This window comes from Amaranthus tricolor, chromosome 15 (assembly GCF_026212465.1).
Source record: "Amaranthus tricolor cultivar Red isolate AtriRed21 chromosome 15, ASM2621246v1, whole genome shotgun sequence".
Taxonomy (NCBI): Eukaryota; Viridiplantae; Streptophyta; class Magnoliopsida; order Caryophyllales; family Amaranthaceae; genus Amaranthus; species Amaranthus tricolor.
This window is the reverse complement of record NC_080061.1, coordinates 4694179-4716706: the sequence shown is the minus strand read 5'-3', so window position 1 is coordinate 4716706 and position 22528 is coordinate 4694179. Positions and strand designations below refer to the sequence as shown.

General features: G+C 30.2%; 1 protein-coding gene across 2 annotated transcripts; it reads left to right on the top strand.

The window, feature by feature from the left end:
• The first annotated feature begins 7151 nt into the window (after positions 1-7151).
• Positions 7152-15207, top strand: LOC130801322 (alpha,alpha-trehalose-phosphate synthase [UDP-forming] 5-like). 2 transcript variants are annotated; one of them, XM_057665148.1, is made up of 5 exons: positions 7152-7409; positions 7671-7793; positions 8915-10924; positions 11565-11838; positions 13321-15207. In XM_057665148.1, the coding sequence occupies exons 3-5, from the start codon at positions 8931-8933 to the stop codon at positions 13648-13650; spliced, it is 2598 nt and encodes an 865-aa protein (XP_057521131.1). In that variant the 5' UTR covers positions 7152-7409; positions 7671-7793; positions 8915-8930; the 3' UTR covers positions 13651-15207. The 2 variants fall into 2 exon arrangements, with proteins under 2 accessions (XP_057521131.1, XP_057521132.1); XM_057665149.1 differs by having other exon boundaries at positions 8849-10924.
• Positions 15208-22528: the final 7321 nt, after the last annotated feature.

The window sequence follows — 22528 nt, the reverse complement described above, 5'->3', positions numbered from 1 at the left end:
TAAGCTAGTATTGTATGTGAATTGAGATCGTCTCATCATGAGACGAATCTATAATATCAACTTATTTATCTAATTGATAACTTTAAAATTAAAAACGTTATCACTTAAGACTATAAAAGTGACCACTTTAAGATTATAAGTTATCGCTTTAAGATTATAAGTGAAGATCACTTTAAGGCTTTTTATAATCACTTTAAGATTATAAAGTTAAATTGAATCCAAACTTCTCATTTATACATTTAACTCATTCACATATTTCTCCTACTACCCTTCATGATTTATTTTTATTTCTTTTTTCTTAATTTTCTCATTAAAATTTTTCTAAACATAAATTTAACCGGACATTATCTAATTCATGAAAAATTAATTGAAATGTTGGATCGAGTATAATCAATATTTCAAATGGTGTCAAAAATTTATCTTATCTACCACTAGATGTAGGTGATACACTTATTCACCTAGGTTAAAAGTAATATATATATATATATATATATATATATATATATATATATATATATATATATATATATATATATATATATATATATATATATATATATATATATATATATATTAGTGTATATAACATTTTATGAGCTATGTGTTGCAATCACAGATATATTATATATAGTCTTATAAATTTTTCGGAACTAGTACTATCAGTTTTTAGTTGCACTCAAAAATATTATTTTTTATGCAGTCTAGCCAATGAGTTTGTGGGATTAATTATATTTAGAACTATACACATTAAAATTATAAATTTTGATGTATAAAAAATATGCGACGAGACAAGCAAAATAAAATATTACATAAATGTATTTTTTGTTATATAATAGTTGTAATGTAATGTGTAAAATACTTAATGATGAATGGTGCAACTTTGTGTCATTTAAAAACACAAAAAGTACTTATTTTTGAGTTGACTAGAAAAAAGAATCCTCCTCTAATTAATTAATTTCGAATGAATAGAATTTTATGTTTGTAAATGTATCAATCATGTGGCAAAGCCAAATTAAAAGTAGAAGTGGTTGGACTAATGAATGATGATCGAGATTTTTTTTTTTTTTTTTTTTTTTATAATTAATGGTAATTTGATGGTGACTTGGTACTTGTCATTTCCTTGCATTTCAAGTTAAAAATAAATTTCCCCTCTCCTTTAAGATTAATGTCTTTGTATGATTTTTTAGCTGTAAGGAGTATTAATTTTAGTAGTAAGAAGTATAAAATTATCAATCAAAAATAGCAAACAGAAGATTAAGATGAATAAAAAGAATATATTTGTAGATTAAATTAAAAGAGAAGGAGCAATATCGTTAATAAATATTACAAAATAAGTAAAATAAATTTAAATATATACAAATAAGTTTAATTTTATAGAGATGTTATTTAATTTATAAGAGTAACAAGGTATATGCACCAATTACAATTAGGCAAATTCCCCTCATTTTCATCTTATAAACAAAATAATGGTTGAAAATTAGTGTTCGTACCTAGTGACCTTTTCGTCTCTTTGTTGGCCGTAAGAGACAATTCTTATTAACAAAATAGGAGTGCTACAACATCAGTTTGTCCTTTTAATAATTATTATGTTTAGAGAATTTTCAATAATTTTTTATTGTTTTTAATAATAAAGTCATTAGTTGATAATGGTTAATGTATACATCATTATCTAAGTGTCCAGTCTATTTCATTAGAAAATCTCTTAAAATTCTATAAAGGACATAACATAATACATGAGTTACAGTGTAACTGAACTGTACAACTACAATATCATGAGCTAAGAGAAAAGGTGAAGAATGAATGTTCAAAATAAGAGTTTTCATCAAGATCAAGATGAATTTTTCTAGTATTACAATTTCCATCATCCTAGATGACAAGCTACTAAATATATATAGACACCTGAATTAACAAAGTACTGTACATTTTATACTTTTATCTCTTAATTAGAATACGACTATTTACTCTCAATCATCATTTGAAAATCTTTAGCATTTACTTCTACTTGCAATTTTCCACATAAGATCATCATTTGAAAATCTTTCATGTGAATTAGTGCACATGTACATCATCCACGATCAAGGGTGAAGTTGTGAATATTGATGCATTAGCGAAAGAAGTGATCATTGCTATTGTGATTATGGTGGTAGATATGTGGGCCTCTTTATGATTTTACAAAATTAGATTTGCTGATTTTTTGAAGTATGTTCCCAAACTCCAATTAATTAATTATTTAGTTTTTGATCCAATTGTCTGACAAATAATTGAACCAATAAATAAGGATTAAACACCCCAAGTATATCTTCTTGGAAATGTTCCCACAATTACTTAATTGACTATGACTTATTGAAAAAGAATTAAGCTGAATCCATATTAGATTCGTACCAATTAATTAGCAGTTCACTTCAAATACAAAAAATAAAAGGATTTTTACTCAATTTATAGATTTAAGCTCCCTCCTTCCGAAAGTTTGAATTCTCATAGAAAATAAAAGGCGATAATATATAGAGACAGGAGTTGTTTATCGTAAAACTTAGAAACAGTATGGAGAAAAGATGGCGATGGGAATCCTATCGCCAAACTTGGCGACAAACCTCTCATGTCTCCATCCTATCGCCAAGCTTAGCAACAGTTTATCTCTATATGAGTTCATTTTTGTAGTGATAGTATAATTAATTTTTCCAACTCTCTAAATTTACATTATATAACTTAAATATATAAATGCTTTTTAAGTATTACAATTCAAACTTAAAAAAATAAAAAAAGTATTTATTTTCGATAATAGAAAAATTGACATTAATAATTTAACTTTTTGCTCGTCCAACACGTTTGTTGTGAAGAATCCCTCCTTTAGATTATTTTTTTATAATTCAATATTTGTCCTTAGTTTATTGTGAATAATCCAATTTTCGTCTTAGCTAGTTTTCTGGCAGCAATCCTTATTATTACCTATTATTAATAATTTAATATGTTGAGGGAAAATATATGAAAATGTTATTCACAACAAATAAATAGAAATTTGAATTATTAATATCAATTTTTTCCCATAAAAATGAAATATGATCTAAACAAGTCAACTCTACCCAGCAAATAATACTCCGAATAATTATTAATTGAGTTTCTTTAGCTTACTAATATTTTTCCATTTCCACGCACTTGAGGCTCAGTATCTCAATTTAAAGGTCATGAATTTTAATCCTGTTAACTATGCTCCCTCCAATAATCATAATATTGTTTTTCCTTTTATAAACAAAAAGTGAGATCTAACATTATCCTTAAAAGACAAAATACTTCACAAAATCCTAATTTATTCCTAACTATAATAATGTTAAAAAAGCTATATATATATATATATATATATATATATATATATATATATATATATATATATATATATATATATATATATATATATATATATATATATATATGCAAATTAAAACAACCATATGTTTACATATAACATTATGATAAAATCAAATTTGTTACTTCCTTCGTTCCATAACATTTACCAGTATAAAAAAATGTCACTATTAATAACAAGTATATATGGCTATTTACTATTTCTTTCATTTGGTGCCTAAAAAACCTAACTACTCTACCCTCTAGTAAGTAATACTCCTAGAAGCTGCATGTGAAAAGTAAAGTTTAACTTTCAAACATAATGGCACATGCAAAAAGTTGAAGGGTCGATTATCAAATGTAGAACAATTACTATGATTTAGAAGACGTGGATAGTAAAGTTAATTCATTGATCAACTTAAAATAAATTTATTTATTATTTATTTTTATTTGTTTGATTTATAAAAAATGCTTGAGCAAACAATAAGGAATAAAAAATATGTGAGTTTAATTTTAGTAATTACATCCAATATGTGTGTTTTTTTTTTTAAAAAAATCATTAGACAAATTTATTTACAACGAATTGAGAATAGATTAAGTTATATAACAAATTTGCCCATTACTTATAAAATTCAAGGATGCACACAAATACAATATGTAGGATAGGATAGTTAGGAGTTACAATGGAGCATCTGATTAGGAAAGAGATATATTAAGGAGAAATAAAGCAAGAGAGGTAGCTTGAGACTTTATTATTTTGAATAAATAAGAGTAATTATTGATTGGAATAAGTAATTAAATAAATTTAACTAATATATATTTATTATTTGAATACTACTTTCTTCAATTTTTTTTGTTCTTTCCTTTATAGAATATAGGAATGAACCAATGATAGTAATAATGAGGAATAAGATTAGAATAATACTAATTATTGATTAAAATAAGTAATAAAAAAGGTAAAAATATATAAAATATATTAGTCAAATAAGATTATTTTGTCCAATAATGTCTTTCATAATAGAAAGATATATATATTGAAAAGATTTTTGTGAAAATTACTAATAGATATTATCAAAAAATAAAATTTAATTTATCAATAATAAATATATTTTATGTGTCTATTAATTAGAGATAAACTATCCATTGAATCAACTATTTTGGAAACATATTTATGATGTTGAATTGTTGATCTATGGTGCTGTAAAGTTTATTAAAGTGTGGCTTGGGCTGACTAATGACTATTAATAATTAATAATTAAGTCTATTAAGTTTCAAATATTATTCTATGCTTTGAAAACATTTTTTACATTATATTTTATTTAATTTTAATTGGTAAGGCTAAACTAGGTCCCCAAAAGCCAACTGAGATAATGATAAGGGGGTATTATTACTGGTAGTCTGGTATGACTGTACGAGGACTTCAACTATACTCGTATTATTCTATCTTAGGGTTGTTTTGGATTACCAATAACAAATCTAGTCTGAATTATATCAAATTAATACATTAATAATAAACTTAAATAAATGAATAATAACATCATCAACAAGAACGATAACAAGTATGAATGATGATAATTATAAAGACATGATATTAACTTGGTACTGCATAGATTCAAATTGTCCGAATAATTTTATTTATTGACGATCCGCTGTGAATAATCCGTACTATCAATTATTTATGAATAATCCCACCTTTTCACTATTTTTGCTCATGACAACTCTCGGAAAAAAGTGACCCCCTGGAAAAATAAAGTAAAAAGCATAATAATTCAACCTATATATCAACATTAATAATTTAATTTAGAAAACAACCATCCAAAAAATCATGATTATCTGATTTATAAATAATTAATTTAAATATATGAGTATTGATAAACGTTGATCTCTATCTAGTATCTACATAGCACATACACTAAACTTTGAGCATATTTCAATCATCTCATTAAATTTATTTTATGATTCTTGTAAAGACAACAGGTAAAAGGAACTCAGTCAATAAAGATAAGCTCTAAGAATAATTACTATTTTAATTATTTTTTTATGTGCGATGTAAAAACAGTCCACGACAAGTTAAATTCAAATTTAAATAGCCACAGTGACATTTTTCTGGCCAAATCTTATGAAGAATCAATATTTTATTTTTTTTATTTTGCTCTATCATTATTAAAATAAATTATTTTGTAACTCAAATATATAAGAGCTTTTTAAATTAAATTGATAATTTATGATTGACATAGAGGGTATAAACTTGTTAAAAGAGTTTGTAAGCAGCTTTTAGGTTAAATCCAATACATTAAGCACATGAATGCTCCATCACATATGTACTGAGGACAAGCTTTGTTTTTTACGTACAAACGCAAGCAACAATGGACAAGCTACATACTTTATTAATATTTTATTAATATATTCTCTTCTCTCAGATTTCAAGTATAACCATTGTTTAAGATTAGATTATTATATCTAATCTCAAAAAAGATTAGATTATTATATCATGAAATGATGTAATCAACTTTGGGTATGGGTTTTAATTATTTAATTAGATGCACTTATTTTGGTAAATTCATTTGGTTTTCTATTTGGAAATATTTTATATTTACCATCTTAATTACATAATTAAAAAGATGTTTGGTTTTGATTATTGATTTATGGAGAATTTCTATGATTTTGACTTAATAATAAAGGGTGGAAATATATATAGCTCATGTCTACCATTATCTTTATTCTTAAATGGTTAATCAAATTTTAGTTTGAAAAAAGTATTTTACAATACTAGAAATATTAATTATAAGTAAGAAATATTGATGAATAAAATTGTGCATTGATGTGCACTTTAAATAGGCCTTGTTTGGTAAAGTGACTTTTTAGTCAATTTATTAATTGATTTTAGACAATTAACTTTTTGGTTGGTAAATAATTAAAAACACTTATTTTATAACTGACTTTTAAAATAGATGAAAAATTGACTTTTAAAGTAAAATAAAACAACTATTAAAGAAATATATAACTTTTTTTAATTTTTTTTGGCCTCACTTTTTTCTAAGAAATACCAAATAACTAGTAGCCTTTACCAAATATATTTAATTCTCTATTAAGAATTTGACTTAAACACCTTTACTAGTTGGTTTTTGATTGATTATTGACTATTGATTTCAAGTCAGCTAAAAAGACTACTTTGGCTCTTTTCAATGGTTTTTCCTGATTAACTCACTTTTTCTCTAATAATAGCCTACAACAAATAGCTAATTTTACCAAACAACCTCTTAAATATACGAATTATCCAACTAGCTTAAAAGCCAACAAAATTAGACAACACGTTAAATTGAACAAAGTAAATAAAAAAGCAATAGCCAATTACCGACAACCATTTAACAAGACAACTAGTCTCTTGAGAGACCGTCTCTTTGAGAGATATATCTTAAGTCCAATCCATTAAAGATTAATGTCTACTTATCGTATTCTTAATGCCTACTTATATTATCCTTAATGCTTATTTATCGTATCCTTGATATCTACTTTTAATATCTTAAATGTCTACTTATATTATTCTTAATGCCTACTTATAATATTTAAAAAATATATAATAAATCGGTCAAATTAAAAATAGTCTTTCAAAAAGACCGTCTCTGTTACAACAATTTATGTTAACAAAAAATAACATTAGAATTTAGATGGAGGAATAATAAAAGTTATAAAAATTAACATGATCAAAACTTCTTAATTTACCTCAAAACAAAAAACAAAAAGTTAACCATGGTTAAACAGTACTAGATTAGTGCAGGGATGGTAGGGAACTGTCCTAACCCAGTCTTCACTCACTCACACTCACACTCACACCACCCAACCTTTTAGAGAATCAAATACTTTGGCAACAAATAGGGAATCCCAATGATCTTCTGTCTTTCAAATCTTAAATTTAATGGATACCCTTTAAAAACCAACCATTATTCAAACAACCTTCCCATTTACTTTTATACTACTTGTCTTAAACTCTTAAGAGCAAAATCAATTTTAAGAATTTCTTTTTAAACACAATCTATAAAAGTGGAAGGAATCTCAAATTTTCATCTAAGGTTAATCACATTTTTTGCTTTTTTTTTTTTTTTTTTTTTGTTTTTGAGATACTATTTTCAATTTATGATCCAAGTCCTTTAATGGGTTTTTTAGAGTTTCTGTTGCATTTGTTGCCTTTTTTATGCCACTTCTTTTGCACCCCCACTAATCCACCTGTCTGTCACTCACTTGTCATTTCTTGCTCACACTTCATTTCTTTCATATTGTACTTGGAATTTTGATAAAGTTTTGATCTTTTTATTCCTGGGTTTATTTTGCAGTTCTTGTTTGTTTCTCCTCCTGTTTTTCTGGGGAAAAGTTCATGATTCATCAAGTTTTTTGAAGAAAAGGTGGGATTTTGCATTGCTTTGTGATTTCTACTTTTGCTGGTGAATTCAAGAAAGGTATTTTGAATTTTTTATTGCTTATGGGTTTGATCTTGCTATGAACTTCTTGGTTAGAATATGCATATTTCAATTGCCAGCCCATTATAATCTTTTTTTTACACTTGAATAAATGGATTTTTTTTTATTGTTTTTTTTTTTTCCTATTTGATTTAAACATATTCTACTCTTCTTTTAGTGCTGAAGTAGATTTTTGATCTATTTTTCATGTCCCCAAAGCTGGGTTCTTCCCCTTTTTCTGACGAGCTACTCTTACCAGAGAGCGTTTCCGCTTGACACGACCTCTAAATAAGAAGTCTTTTATGTTAATAATTTGTACTAATTGAATTATTAAATTCATGAGATATGTCTGACCGTGAGATCGTCTCATATAAGAATTTGTGTTTTCTGATGTGGGAAATAAGAATGAAGTTGTGCTGGTTGAGGGTTGAGCATGGGCTGTATTGTGTTTATGTATCATAAATAAGAGAAAAATCCTTTCTTTAAGGGTTAGTACTTGGTAGTAGTAAAGTAGGAGTAGTTAATTTAGAAGTTCAAAGTAACTTTTTCCTTTGGTCATAGCTTTTTTTAAAGGTTGTTATCAAGCATTTGAAATTGTTTGTTCTGGGTTTAATAAAAGAGAATTAAAACAACCTTGTTTTTACTTTTTAAGTGTGGTAGCTTCATAGGATAATTAAACATCAGGAATATTATGAATTTATTGCTGAATTGTAAATTTATGTTAGGGTGCACAATTTATTGGATTGCAGAAAAACATTAAAAATGAAATGCTTTGGTATATCATTATTGCCTCTTTCAGTAAAAGTTCCAAAGTGAATTTGATAGGTTCCCCCCCCCCTTTTTTTTTGGGGTTACGATTTTGCTTTTTCTTGCACACAGTCACATGATTCACTAATCTCTTTACGAATCACGAATCAAAATAAGCGAATTATGGTCGGTTTTGGGTTATTTTAGGGTCATTTTGAGCGAATGACGAATTAAAAAGTGAATTAACTGGTGAATTATGTTACACTGCTCTTGCATCTTGATTGCAATTTTACTTGGGAGTTTTGCAGTGTTTGGGTGAAAACAATATAAAGCCATTGTAAGGAAGAAGAAGCTAACTGAATTGATTTTTCCAGATAAAAATTGTCCATCATGGTATCAAGGTCTTATTCTAACTTACTCGATCTGGCTTCTGGCCAGTTTCCGACTTTCTGCCGGGGAGATAAGAGGTTTCCTAGGGTAAAAACTGTAGCTGGAGTATTGTCTGAGCTTGATGATGAAGCTAGCAATAGTGTAAGTTCGGATGCTCCTTCTTCGGCTGTCCAAGAGCGAGTGATTATAGTGGGTAACCAGCTTCCACTTAGGGTACACCATAAATCTGACTGTGAAAACGGAGTGCGGTATTTTAGTTGGGATGAAGATTCCCTTCTTTTGCAGCTTAAAGACGGTCTTGCAGAGGACGTTGAAGTTGTCTATATAGGATGCCTTAGAGAACAAATTGACCCGAGTGAGCAGGACAGTGTTGCACATACTTTATTCGAGACCTTCAAATGTATCCCGACCTTTCTTCCTCCTGAACTCTTCTCCAAGTTCTATCATGGCTTCTGCAAGCAGCATTTATGGCCTTTGTTTCATTACATGCTGCCTTTATCTCCCGATCTTGGTGGTCGCTTTGATCGGTCTCTTTGGCAGGCATACGTCTCGGTTAACAAGATTTTTGCTGATAAGGTTATGGAAGTAATCAGCCCTGATGATGATTATGTGTGGGTCCATGACTATCATTTGATGGTACTTCCAACGTTTTTGAGGAAGCGTTGTAATCGAGTGAAACTTGGTTTTTTTCTCCATAGCCCTTTCCCCTCTTCCGAGATTTATAGGACTCTTCCTGTAAGAGATGAAATTCTGAGAGCACTACTGAATTCCGATCTTGTTGGTTTTCATACTTTCGATTATGCTAGACATTTCCTCTCATGTTGCAGTAGAATGCTAGGACTTTCTTACCAATCTAAGCGAGGTTACATCGGTTTGGAATATTACGGTCGTACAGTAAGCATTAAAATTCTTCCCGTTGGAATTCACATGGGGCAGTTATCGTCTGTGATGAATCTTCCCGAGACAGAAGTTCGAGTTGCAGAACTAAGAGAACAGTTTAAAGGTCAAACAGTCATGCTCGGGGTTGATGACATGGACATCTTTAAAGGCATCAGCTTGAAGCTTCTGGCTATGGAACAATTACTCCTTCAACATCCTGATAAGAGGGGTAAAGTCGTTTTGGTCCAAATCGCGAACCCAGCTAGAGGACGTGGTAAAGACGTGCAGGAAGTTCAATGTGAAACCAATGCAACGGTTAAGAGAATTAACGAAACATTTGGTAAAGTGGGTTACAAACCCGTAATACTGATTGATACTCCACTTCAATTCTACGAACGTATTGCTTATTATGTAATTGCTGAATGTTGCTTGGTCACAGCAGTTAGGGACGGAATGAATCTTATACCGTATGAGTATGTAATAAGTAGACAAGGTAATGAAAAGCTAGACCGAGCGTTGGGATTGGCGCCAACATTACCAAAAAGGAGCATGTTGGTTGTTTCCGAATTTATCGGTTGTTCACCTTCACTTAGCGGGGCTGTAAGGGTTAACCCTTGGAATATTGATTGTGTAGCTGAAGCAATGGAATCTGCCTTATCTATTCCAGATTCCGAGAAGCAATTGCGACATGAGAAGCACCATAGATTTGTGAGCACGCACGATGTTGCATTTTGGGCTAGAAGTTTTTTGCAGGATCTTGAAAGAGCGTGCCGGGAACATGTTAGAAGGAGGTGTTGGGGTATTGGGTTTGGATTAGGCTTTCGAGTCGTTGCTCTAGATTCAAGTTTTAGGAAGCTTTCTACTGAGCACATTGTTTCAGCTTTCAAGAGGACAAAGAACCGGGCTATTCTTTTGGATTGTGATGGTACAATGATGATGCAGAGTTCGGTGAGTACAAATCCTGATTCGGAGGCGGTTAAAGTCTTGAACAGCCTGTGCCGAGATCCCAAAAATGTGGTTTTCTTGGCTAGTGGAAAGGACCGAAGAAAGCTGACTGAATGGTTTTCTTCTTGTGAAAACCTTGGAATTGCAGCGGAACATGGATACTTTGTCAGGTAACTTAGCCTTTTGTTATATTTTCTTTCAATCATTTGATTTCTCAATCATAACACCATTGTTGCCCAATTCTTTTAAAGCGACTCCTATTTAGGTAGGTAAAGAAGGAATTCATACAAGCCGTCATGAAGGTAAAGGACATATGCTAGCCGTCATACTCTTGTTACAATATAGAAGGTTTTTCCTTTTGGACCCACAATAATTGAATATTCAAGGTTTTGAACTAAAAACTTATTGGCAATTTTTAGACGATTAGACCCCATTTACAAAAAAAAAGACAACTTTGCAGTTGGGTTAAATCAATTATGTTGATGAATGTATAAAATGAAAAGATTTTGTTGTGTGTTGCTACTTGCTAGGTTGGTGTGGTAATACCTGATAAAACAGTTATACTAACAAAGGTGTTCAAACCACACCTGACGACCTGATATTTATTCGACCTTGTAATCGAACCTAAGTTGACCTGACTTCAAAATGAATTTAAAATTATGTAAAAATTAATATGGGCACAAAACTCGATTTTAAATTGATTCGGAACATGTGACCCGAAATAGACCAGATTACCCGAATGAACACCTCTATATACTAACATATGAAACCGTGGAAGTAATTCTACGTTGCATTTTTTTCATGTCACAGATATAACAATGATTCCGAGTGGGAGATTAGCAAACCTCTATTGAATTTTGACTGGAAACATGTGGCAGAACCAGTGATGCAGCTATACGCCGAGACAACTGATGGTTCCTTCATTGAGACAAAAGAGAGTGCACTTGTCTGGAACTACCGACATGCTGATCGGGATTTTGGGTCATGCCAGGCGAAGGAGCTGCTAGATCATCTCGAAAGTGTGCTTGCTAATGATCCTGTTTCTGTCAAGAGTGGCCAGTACATTGTTGAGGTTAAACCACAGGTTTGTGATCCTATGCTTTATTATTTCCAATTAATGACCTTTTGTCTTGAGCTATGTTAAAACCTAATTAGGGCCAAAACATATACAAATTGTTCATCAACTTAGCACCTTGACTTTCATCAACTTGATCAACTTTAAGTCAAAATCTCAAAAACTCGCTTGAAGATGATATCGATAATTACTTCCTAGTTGCTTCTTTCATGTTGTTACGATTTCTGTACTTAATGAATTCCCGAGCTGTTTTTAGATAAATTGCTTGTATAAATGATACTTCAAATGCGTAACCTTGTACATCCACAACCATATGCCGTCAGTACCTATACTATGTGCTCAAAGTCTTCTAGTTCTTATTATTGTTACTTGGTGCGCTTTGCTATCATTTCTCCCGCAATGCCACTGAGAATCCGTATGAGACTTGAAAGAAAAAACCCGTTCTGTTGATGGTCTTAACTTCTACGATATCTTTGATATGTCTAGTAATGATTATTGTATATCCATTGAAGAGTCCATTTGATATGCACAAAACTGGAATCTCCTACACTGTATAGAGTGGTAGCCACTTTAAGGAAACATTAGTATAAAGTTGATATGTCCCTTATCAAACTTTTTACATCAGAAATGGCTTTTTGCACATTTGCTTACTGCAAAGATGAAAAGCTCCATCAATTCATAGAATAAGATAGTGCCATTTTGTTCCATAAAAGCATAAAAAGATGCCCAATATCGATTTGTGACCCCGTGTTTCTGAATATCACTGCACTTCCACTCGGATTGAGCCCGCCATATGGTATAAGACAAATGACTCTTGTTGTGCTTTTCTTCTAGCCTTAGATTTCATTTTTGCTTCTCTAAATATACGACGAATTACCGGTTTTTAGCTGGAAAACTAGTAAATACATATGCGGAAATCGCTTGAAAGGTAGCAATCAATTATTTAAAGTGTAATTTGCGAATTACAACCTTAAAGTTTAGCAATTTTGCGAATTACAACCTCAATGTTTATTTTTTGCGAATTATAACCACCTAAGTATCAAAGTTTTCAAATTCAGGTCAAAAATAAGAATTCCGACCACTTAACCTAAAATTCCGACCACCAAAATGGTCAGAATTCTGTGTTTTGGCCTGAACCTGTAAACTTTGATACTTTGGTGGTTATAATTCGCAAAAAATAAACATTGAGGCTGTAATTCGCAAAAGTGCTAAACTTTAGGACAATAATTCTCAAATTATTCTTATCAAAAACTCAGTTTCCATCAACACCTCCGTAGCCTTACTTTCAAAAGATTGGGGTTGACATTGAACCAACATATCATTTTCAGTGCTTGTTTTCATGAATGATTTTTGGTTTATGATAATGGGATGTGACTAGGTTTTACTAAGCTGGTTGACCAATAAGCGACAAGCACTCACCGAGTTACAAGTGTAGTTTGAATGAGCATAACTAATACTAGTTCCTTGATCTACTACTTCATCTCTTTACAGGGCATAAACAAGGGTCTAGTAGCTGAACGTCTCTTAGCAACAATGCAACAGAAAGGAATGCTCCCTGACTTCGTACTTTGCATCGGGGATGATAGATCAGACGAAGACATGTTCGAGGTGATCGCAAGTGCAAGAACAACTCCTTCACTCTCGCCCGTTGCTGAAATATTTGCTTGCACAGTTGGGCAGAAGCCAAGCAAAGCTAAGTACTATGTCGAAGATACAGGCGAGATACTAAGGATGTTGGAAGGGCTTGCTGAAGCCTCAGAGATGGCGGTAAGGAACGATTACCAGGCTCCTAAACAAGACATTATTGATTATGATAACTAATTAATTATGGATCTATTCTGTTTGTACAGTGCTGCATCATTTTCCCAGTTAGGTCTAGTTCTTGAGGATCATATTTTATCAGGTTATATTTCATAGTAGTACACATTTGAGGGGTGATTGTGAGTTCCTAATATTATTAGAAATGGGTATGATTATATTGTTAGTAGATTGTTTTACAATATGGTATTTAATTAGATCATAATTTGTGAGTTTTATTATTATAAGGGGTTAATTTAGGTTCTACATTTTACAAATTAATTAAGAGTTTTGGTAATTGGTTTGGGAGTGCTCCTCAAGTACTCAAGGAGTACTAGTAGGAAATATACTCATTCGACCAATAAAATTATTTCTTAAGATAGAAAACAAAAATATATTAATCGGGTCATCACAAATTGATGTATGAGACTGTATTGTGATTAGAGTTTGGAGGGAACGTGTACATACATCACTTTTACTTATTAATAGAATCAGATCTTGTTTTAGTTGGAGAGTAAATATTACTTTTCAGGATAGATCTTGAATTCGATTTCTACCTGACTCTTCCCCCTTCCTAAGCCAACCATATAATTGAAAAAAGGTATTGGCCGGTAAGACTTCCCACAGAATATTGTTTCATTAAATCTTCTTTTTGAAAATGTTCAAATTTCTTCATTAAATTCATAATAACTTCATGTGAAAGACAAATTTAGAATACATAATGTGTTTACTTGAATAACCATACGATAAAAAAGATTTAGGGGGTGTTTAGTATAAAAAGTGGAAAGGGTATGGGAAGAGAATTTTTGAAGAGGGGTAAGGGAAATGATAAGGGAAAATTGGCTGAAATTAATTTCAAATATCACCCGTTGGTCAAAATTAATCCCCACTATTGATTATTTTTTAATAATCTCAACTATTATCTTAATTTGTTCAAAACATCTCCCATTCCAGCAAATCGGCAGCAACAGATAAAACAGGTGGGATTTTTTTTTCCTTTTTTTTATTTTTTTACTTCAAAAATAACCCATCTCCTTCATCTATTAATCCCCTCCTCCTTCTTCTTCCCCATTAATCCCTATTAATCACCTCCTCCATTGATGAACTTTAACTTTTCAAAAAATTCCCATTAATCTTCAAATTCCTGCAACATATGATATTGATCCCCCAAAACTAATGAATTCAGCTTGTTCTTCTATGTTTCAAAAAATTCCCATTAATCTTCAAATTCCATGAACAAGTATATATGAATCCATGAACATGATGACAGTGATGGATATGTGCACTGAAGATGATGACACAGAGTTGGTCTGCACTGATGAAAACGTGCACTGATTTGCTGTGCTGCTATGCACAGAGTTGTTGTGCTGAGTTGTAAGGGTAGCTGTGCTGTGCTGTGCTGATTTGGTCTGCACTAATATGTGTTGTTGCTGATTTGTAAGGGTAGCTGTGCTGATTTGTAATCAAAGCTGTGCTTTTGTTGTAAATTCAGTACTAATACAGTACTAATACCAGGTTCTGTACTGATATGTTGTAAATTCAGTACTAATACAAGCTGCACTACTTTGTTCATTATCATTCAGTACTAATTTGTTCATAATCATTGTTTATACTAGTTGCAAGTACAAATTAGTCATTAGTTCTTAATACTAGTTGCAATTTAGTACATTGCCTCCAATTACATTGAATAATGAATGTTAGTACATTGTTAAGTAAGAAGAAATACAATCACAAAATATATGAACCATGAGAACACAAGCATAAGGCCTTCATTGTGCCATTGAGCTTTGCCTTTTCAACTTTAAGTGATGTAACAACCTCTTCCATAATCCTCTTCTTATGCTTTAATTTCTGAATTTTGTCAATTAAAGCTCCAATTTCAACATCTAATTGTTCATGCTTGTTGAACTCGTTAGTGGATTTGTCAACATCATCTTCCCACTTAAAAAACTTATAATTGGTATCCTATTACAGCCATACAAAGATTAAATTAGACATGTTTTATTTTGGGTGAAAAAATGAAATTAAAATTTTTTTCAGAAATTGGAGCACTTACAGGCCAATTAGCACAACCATAGAATTTGTTTTCCGGTCTATTACCTCGTTTGGCAACCCTCAATTGCGCAGGAACACTATGGTAGCATGTCTAGCTTCTTCCATAAAGTGCACCCCTAGATTTGGGATTAGGGTTTGAAAATATAGAAGAACAAGCTGAATTCATTAGTTTTGGGGGATGAATATCATATGTTGCAGGAATTTGAAAAATAAATGTGAAAAATACAACAAATAAATAATACTTATTAATTGCTTATCTGAATTTAATAATTTTTATAAAAAATAAAAATATTTCCAACTATACAAATTATGATTTAATAACACAATAACTGACTACTAAAAATTCAAAATATTAGTAGGCTAGAGAAATACTGCCATGGATTAATTATATGACAAGTAACGTGTATTTCTTTATTAGAGAAAAGTAATACTAATATTATTCAACAAATAAAGAAAATAAATATAGTCTTCTCAAAATCGAGGACATTAGCCATTGCTCACAAGTCATAATGCAAATGTGAAAGGGCTAATTCCAAGTCCCCAAAGACATGTGTTGTGCCTAACAATTTTCATTGACATATATATTTTGAATGATCCATCAATAAGTTAATGTATGATCATATTTATATTCCTACCTTCATTTCTATCACACACATTTCTTTAGTTCAAACTATTCGTTCTTGCACCACCCTAAATTAGAAACTAATTCAACCTTAAACTCACCTCATATTTTACCAAATTTTTTTGACAAATAATAATAATAAAAGCTTGTCTTGTATTGTTGTATAAGACCATCTCATCATGAGACGAGAGCTCATTTTTTTAATTGATCACTTTAAAATTGTAAGTGATTACTTTAATATATTGAATGTACATAGATCAGCCTAGTAGAGATCACTAATTCTTGTATAAGACGGTCTCACCGTGAAATATGTTTTATATTTGAGTTAAATAGCCCAATAATAGAAACTTTTAGCTTATGGACTTCTTATTTTAAGGTCATCTCATCGGAGGTCATCTCATCGTGAGACGATCTCATATAAGTGGGGCTGAGTAGAGATAGTCTCATCATATGCCCGTCTCATATAAGAGGGGTTGAGTAGAGATAATCTCATCATATGCCCGTCTCATATATGAGGGGATGAGTAGAGATAGTCTCATCATATGCCCGTCTCATTTAAGAATTTGTGTAATAATTATCATAATAATTGATAGATATTTTTGGGTAAATGATTGGAGGTTAAATATTGTAGAGTAACATATGGACCAAATAGGGTCGGGTGTGGCCTACCTTGATACAGATTTCTCAGAACCGTTGGGCGCGAGTTTAATAATAAATGTATAGGCCCAATAACATAATTTCAAGTCATTTCTCGTCTACTTAGCAATTTGTATTTAACAACAATAATTTTACAACTGCCTGTCTACCATGGCTGCTTAGTTAGCTACTAGACTTACTACTCAGTATTACAAACTTAAAAGTTATAGCTGGATTAGTACCCGTATGATACACAGTAGATAATCATTTCTTTTTCAAGTATATAAATTGATTGATGTAATAATTGTTATTTGTTTTAAATAATCATTCAACAACTCATTTAAAATAGTAATTATACGATATTTAATAATAATGCAAAATATGAGAATAATAATGATAATGAAAAAATAACGTATAAATATTTTAAAAGATGATAATATCAATGTCTTTGTTTGAGTCATATTTTGAATAAAATATGAAAAAGAATGGCTCGAACCCCAACAATGGTAGAACTATGGTAAGAGGATGAGTAGAAAAACAAAGTATAATCAAGAGACACAATAACAAGCAACAACAATGTGTTTATGAGGTATCTATGGATATCTCCCCCTTAAAAGATGATTTCTTTCATTAATATATTCAACAATACACTAATGACAACCCAAACACACTTGAGAACAAGCTCTCAAGATAGTGATTCCATTCAACAATGGAGATCACCCATAAACTAACACAATGGAGAAGAAAACTCTTATGGTTTCTAACCCTAGCTTTCTCTCTGGTGTAGCCTCACTCTCCTTACTTTTAGTGATGTTCTAAGCCCTCTTATATAGCCTAGCACATGTTAGAAGCCTTAGGACCAATGGCTTAAAGCCCAAACATTTCCGCAACAAAAACAGATTGTCGACAATTTTGGGTGTTGAACGCCGCTCGACCGAGCAAGGTCGCTCGACCTGTCGAGCGGCTCTTCATTTGCCTTCTGCTTGCTGCTCGTGTGCTGCCTCGAACGAGCCATGCTCTCCTTGGTCCCTTGCCTTGATCAAGCACCTATCAAGGCCTCTTTGGTGCACCTTCTTGCATTGATCAAGTCTTCTCTTGTCTTGCCCAACGCATCCCAATTGCACCACACTCATGTTCTTTGTTTCACTCTCATCATGGCACTTCAAAGATCCTCCACACAAGGATGATTTGGTGCTTACTCTAACAAAATATTTTGCAAATTACAGCCTTAAAATTTAGGCTTTTTGCTAATTACAACATCAATATTTTTTTTTTGAATTATAGCCACTAAAGTATCAAATTTTACAGCCTTCAAGCTAATTTAACAAATTTTCAACCACTTAACCTAAAATTCAGATAATTAAAGATAGTGATCGGTATCAGGTGAATTAGTTAAACGCTGTAGACAATTATATTTTGATGGTTGTAATTCGAAAAATAAACAATAAAATAGTAATTAACCAATGATGCCTAAACTTTAAAGTAATTGAAAAATTATTCATTTATTTATTATTTATAGATAGATATAATTATAGATAGATATTGGTTGGAATATGTTTCAGCCTGCATAGTTAGTTATATTACTTATAAAGAGTGGCTGCCTGCTGGATTGTGATCTCAGAAGTCATAACGTACATCCTCTCTTGTCCATTCTTTAATAGTTTAATTTGGCGATAGATACCCTACTTTTCCTATTTAGAACTCCATCTATCCCAAAAAAAAAAAAAATAGTGTCATTTTTTTATAGCGCATTTATTATTGAATTATTGAATTTGTCTGATTTTTATTTTTATTTTTTTTAATTTTCATTCATTTATGTAATGATATAAAATAATATTATAAATATGCAAGACAAATATCTAATCTTTTTTATTTAACTTATATTTTTATCTCATTTATACATTTTCACTTTTTATAAAATATATACTTTAAACCTATTTTTTTAAGGATAAGGGATACTACTATTTTCTTAATGTTTCATATTATATATGAATTAAATTTTCAGCAAATTGGAATTATTAAGTGTTTGTAAGAACTTCAATTTGGTGATAAAGAAACCAATTCAAAGATGACTGGATCAACGAGAAAGGGGTTTAAACCATAAATTCAACCTGACTCTTGAGTCCAAATTTCAAAAGGTTAAGGATCGAAAATTAGACCGAAATATTTTAGAAATATTTGATTTTAGTAGTGTGCTTTATGCAATTTTGGATCAAGAAAATAATAAATTTACTTTAATACTTTGATGTGAAAACAATATAATTGTATAAATTAATAAAATACATACTTTTGAGTTTGTTTTGACTAACTTTTATGATTTTTTTGGTTAAATAAGATGAATTTTAATACCGTGTTTGGATAAAGAGAAATAAATAAAAAAGAAGGGAAAAGATTTAAAAGGATGGAGAATTCCTTATTTGGATAACAAAAATAGACATATCTCTTAAAAAGAAAAGATTATTTAGGGAAAATAATTTTTCTTTGTTTTCCTTTTTCCTTGCCTCTAAATAAATAAAATGTATTCTTCATTCTTACTTTCCCTTTCTTTTTCTTTCCTTTCTCTTTTTTCCTTAACTCACAAGACTTTTTTTTTTCCCTAAATTATTATCCAAATATAATGTTAGATGCACATGACTAATACCTATTTTTTTCATGTAAAGTCCTACCATCATTGATAATATGAATGAGGCATCATGACATGTTATTCTTCTTCTATTCCCAAAACCCTTCAATGAGAATTTTCATAGGTTGAATATTCAAAAAAAATTATTATATGATTTATGATAATTAACTGATCTTTTTGGGTTGTATTAAAGAGGAAGTGAGTAAGTTTTAAAAAAGTGGTAATAAATTAAGAGAGAGAATGAATTGTGTGGATGAAATTAAAAGAGAGTTAAAATATATGATGAGATTAAATGAAAGTGGTGGGTCATTTTCCAATAATAGAATTGATGCAAATTAAGTGGGATGAATCAAAATTGAAAATAATGCAAATTCAATAGGACGAAGGGAGTATTAAGAAAAAACACTATATTTAAATAACAATTTTATATAGAAAAGAAATAAATCAAAAGGAAGGGGAGAACGAAAAGGAAGGGACGAGAAATGGAAATAAAATTGCTCTTATTTGTCTAGGAGAAAAGGAAATTAAAAGAAAAGAAAGGAAAATGAGAGTTCGACCCAATTAAGACCCGAGTAACAAGACCTATTTAAAACCCGCATATTTAAATAGTAGTTTCAAATGTATCTTCCAATTCAACAATAGTAGTTTTAGAATAACATGCGATAATCTAGGGGGAGAAATTTGCCGATAGTGAAAAGTAGTCACTTAGAGTTAATTGGTTTGATGGACAAATTACCAGAAAAAAGTGACCTATGTAGCTCATTTGGCCACGAAACTTAAGTGTCAACCTCTTTAGCAATTGTCTCAAAAAAGTATGACGAACAAAAATAAGGAGAGAAAGATGAAGGGATTGTTTCTTGTAAGTGACCATATACGTATCTATAAATCCACATGTATCCATGGATGCACATCAAAGCATTCATGCTTGAAAAAGACATGATAATCCCTAATATGAGAAACTTGCCCATTTGCTTTAACTCAAGACATAGGCATGTCCATGTTGTCCTAGCTTGGACCTAACTATCTATTACCTCATTTATTGATGGGTCCTTTATGTATATCAATGAGGAAAAAAAAACGCATCCCTTAAAATTGAGTACTTATCTGATTGCATGTAAAAATAAAGTAGCATTTTTATCAAGAAATCAACAATTTTCTTTTCAAATATAACAAGAAAATGAGAATTTTCTTTTCAAATATAACAAGAAAATGAGAAGTGTATGTATGTATTTTGTCTCTTTATTTTAAATTTGATATTGAAACTAGTATATCATCTTACACAACTCAATGTAAAAATTATATTTCTGAAAATATGTTATATATATATGTAAATGAAGTGAAATATTATAGACATGCGTGGTATCAATTATCAACTGGTCTCCTGAGAGACGTCTTTCAGGCCCAATCCATTAAACTTTAATGTTTTCATTGTAACCTTAATGCTTATTTACAATATACTTAATGCCCACTGAAAAAAAATACTTAAATTGCCTACTTACAATATTCTTAATACTTACCGAGAAACTTAGCCTACTTACCATATCCTTAATGCCTACTTACAATATACTTAATACCCACCGAGTAAGTACTTCAGTATTTATAATATTTTAAATGTCTACCAAAAATCTTACTCTATATTTTCCGTTTTAGGTCAGTCTAATTAGAAATAATCTCTCAAAACGACTGTTTTTCACAAAAATTTGCCATAAATTATTGACTGAGAACGGAAATTAAAACGATAATGCATTTTAATGTGAATGTGATCATGAGAGTGATACAACTAATTGAGCCATCATACTACATATAGTACACAACCACAACTATAAACTGTATGATAAGATAAGTTATTGGTTAATTAATTATAATGGTTAATGTATTAATTATACTCCATTGTCAATCTATCATCTTAAATTATCCTCTTAATTATATTCTTAATAATAAATTATATATATTTTTTGATTCCTTAACTATAAGCCTAAATTTAAGTTAAGTTAGTTCTCTGATATGATATATTTGAAAAAATAAGTCATGAATTACTCAAATTACTCCAAAAAAGCCTGTCTTTATATTTGCTTTCATTTTTTGAAAATTTGTAAATAGTACCCTCACTTATTATTAATTGACTAAAAAATAACCTCAATTATTCTTTAACCCTGTACCCTCAAGTATTGATCGGATACTTAACTTTGCATATCCCAACTATTTTTCATTGACTTAAAATACTCAAAATAAGCCGATTGTAAAGAATGTACATCGTGTTCAAGGTTAAGTATCCCAATATTTAAGACATATAAAATTAGATAATAATTAGAGGTATTTTAAAATTAATGAACAATAGTTATTAACAATTTTTTTTAATAAATATGCAATGTAGATAACAACCACACTCTTCAGTCTTCATAGATGACTTCATATAAAACCACTGAAAATTCCAAGTTTCGAACCGTGATCTTAAACTCGTTTGATATTAAAAAAAAAACTAAATATGTATTGTATTGTATTGACAAACAAAACTTTAAAATAAAAAACTTACTTTATATTTAATTTAATTTAGTAACTCACTATATTAAGATTTCTGTGGGTCCACCAAATGTAAATGATGCTTTAATTAATGGTATGACTTGTTAGCATTGAATCGACTCGATAAGTCTAACTAAAATTTTTAGACGATCCCTTTTAAAAAAAATTGTATACTAATTTAAAGTTGAATTAGATATTTGCTTATTAACTTTTTCTTATTTTTCTCATGAGAAATATAAAAAGGTAAAATCAACAAGGTGGTTTTAGTAATCTTATTTTGTCAAAATTTAAATTATTTATTACAAAGTAGTGGGTTGAGACTTTTCTTCGTTGTGATTAGAGCTTTTAACACAACTATGCTAAATTAAAAACAATAATTTTAGAGGAAATATATTTATTGTATTGAATTTTAAGAAGAGGAAAATATGACTTAAATGGGTAACAAT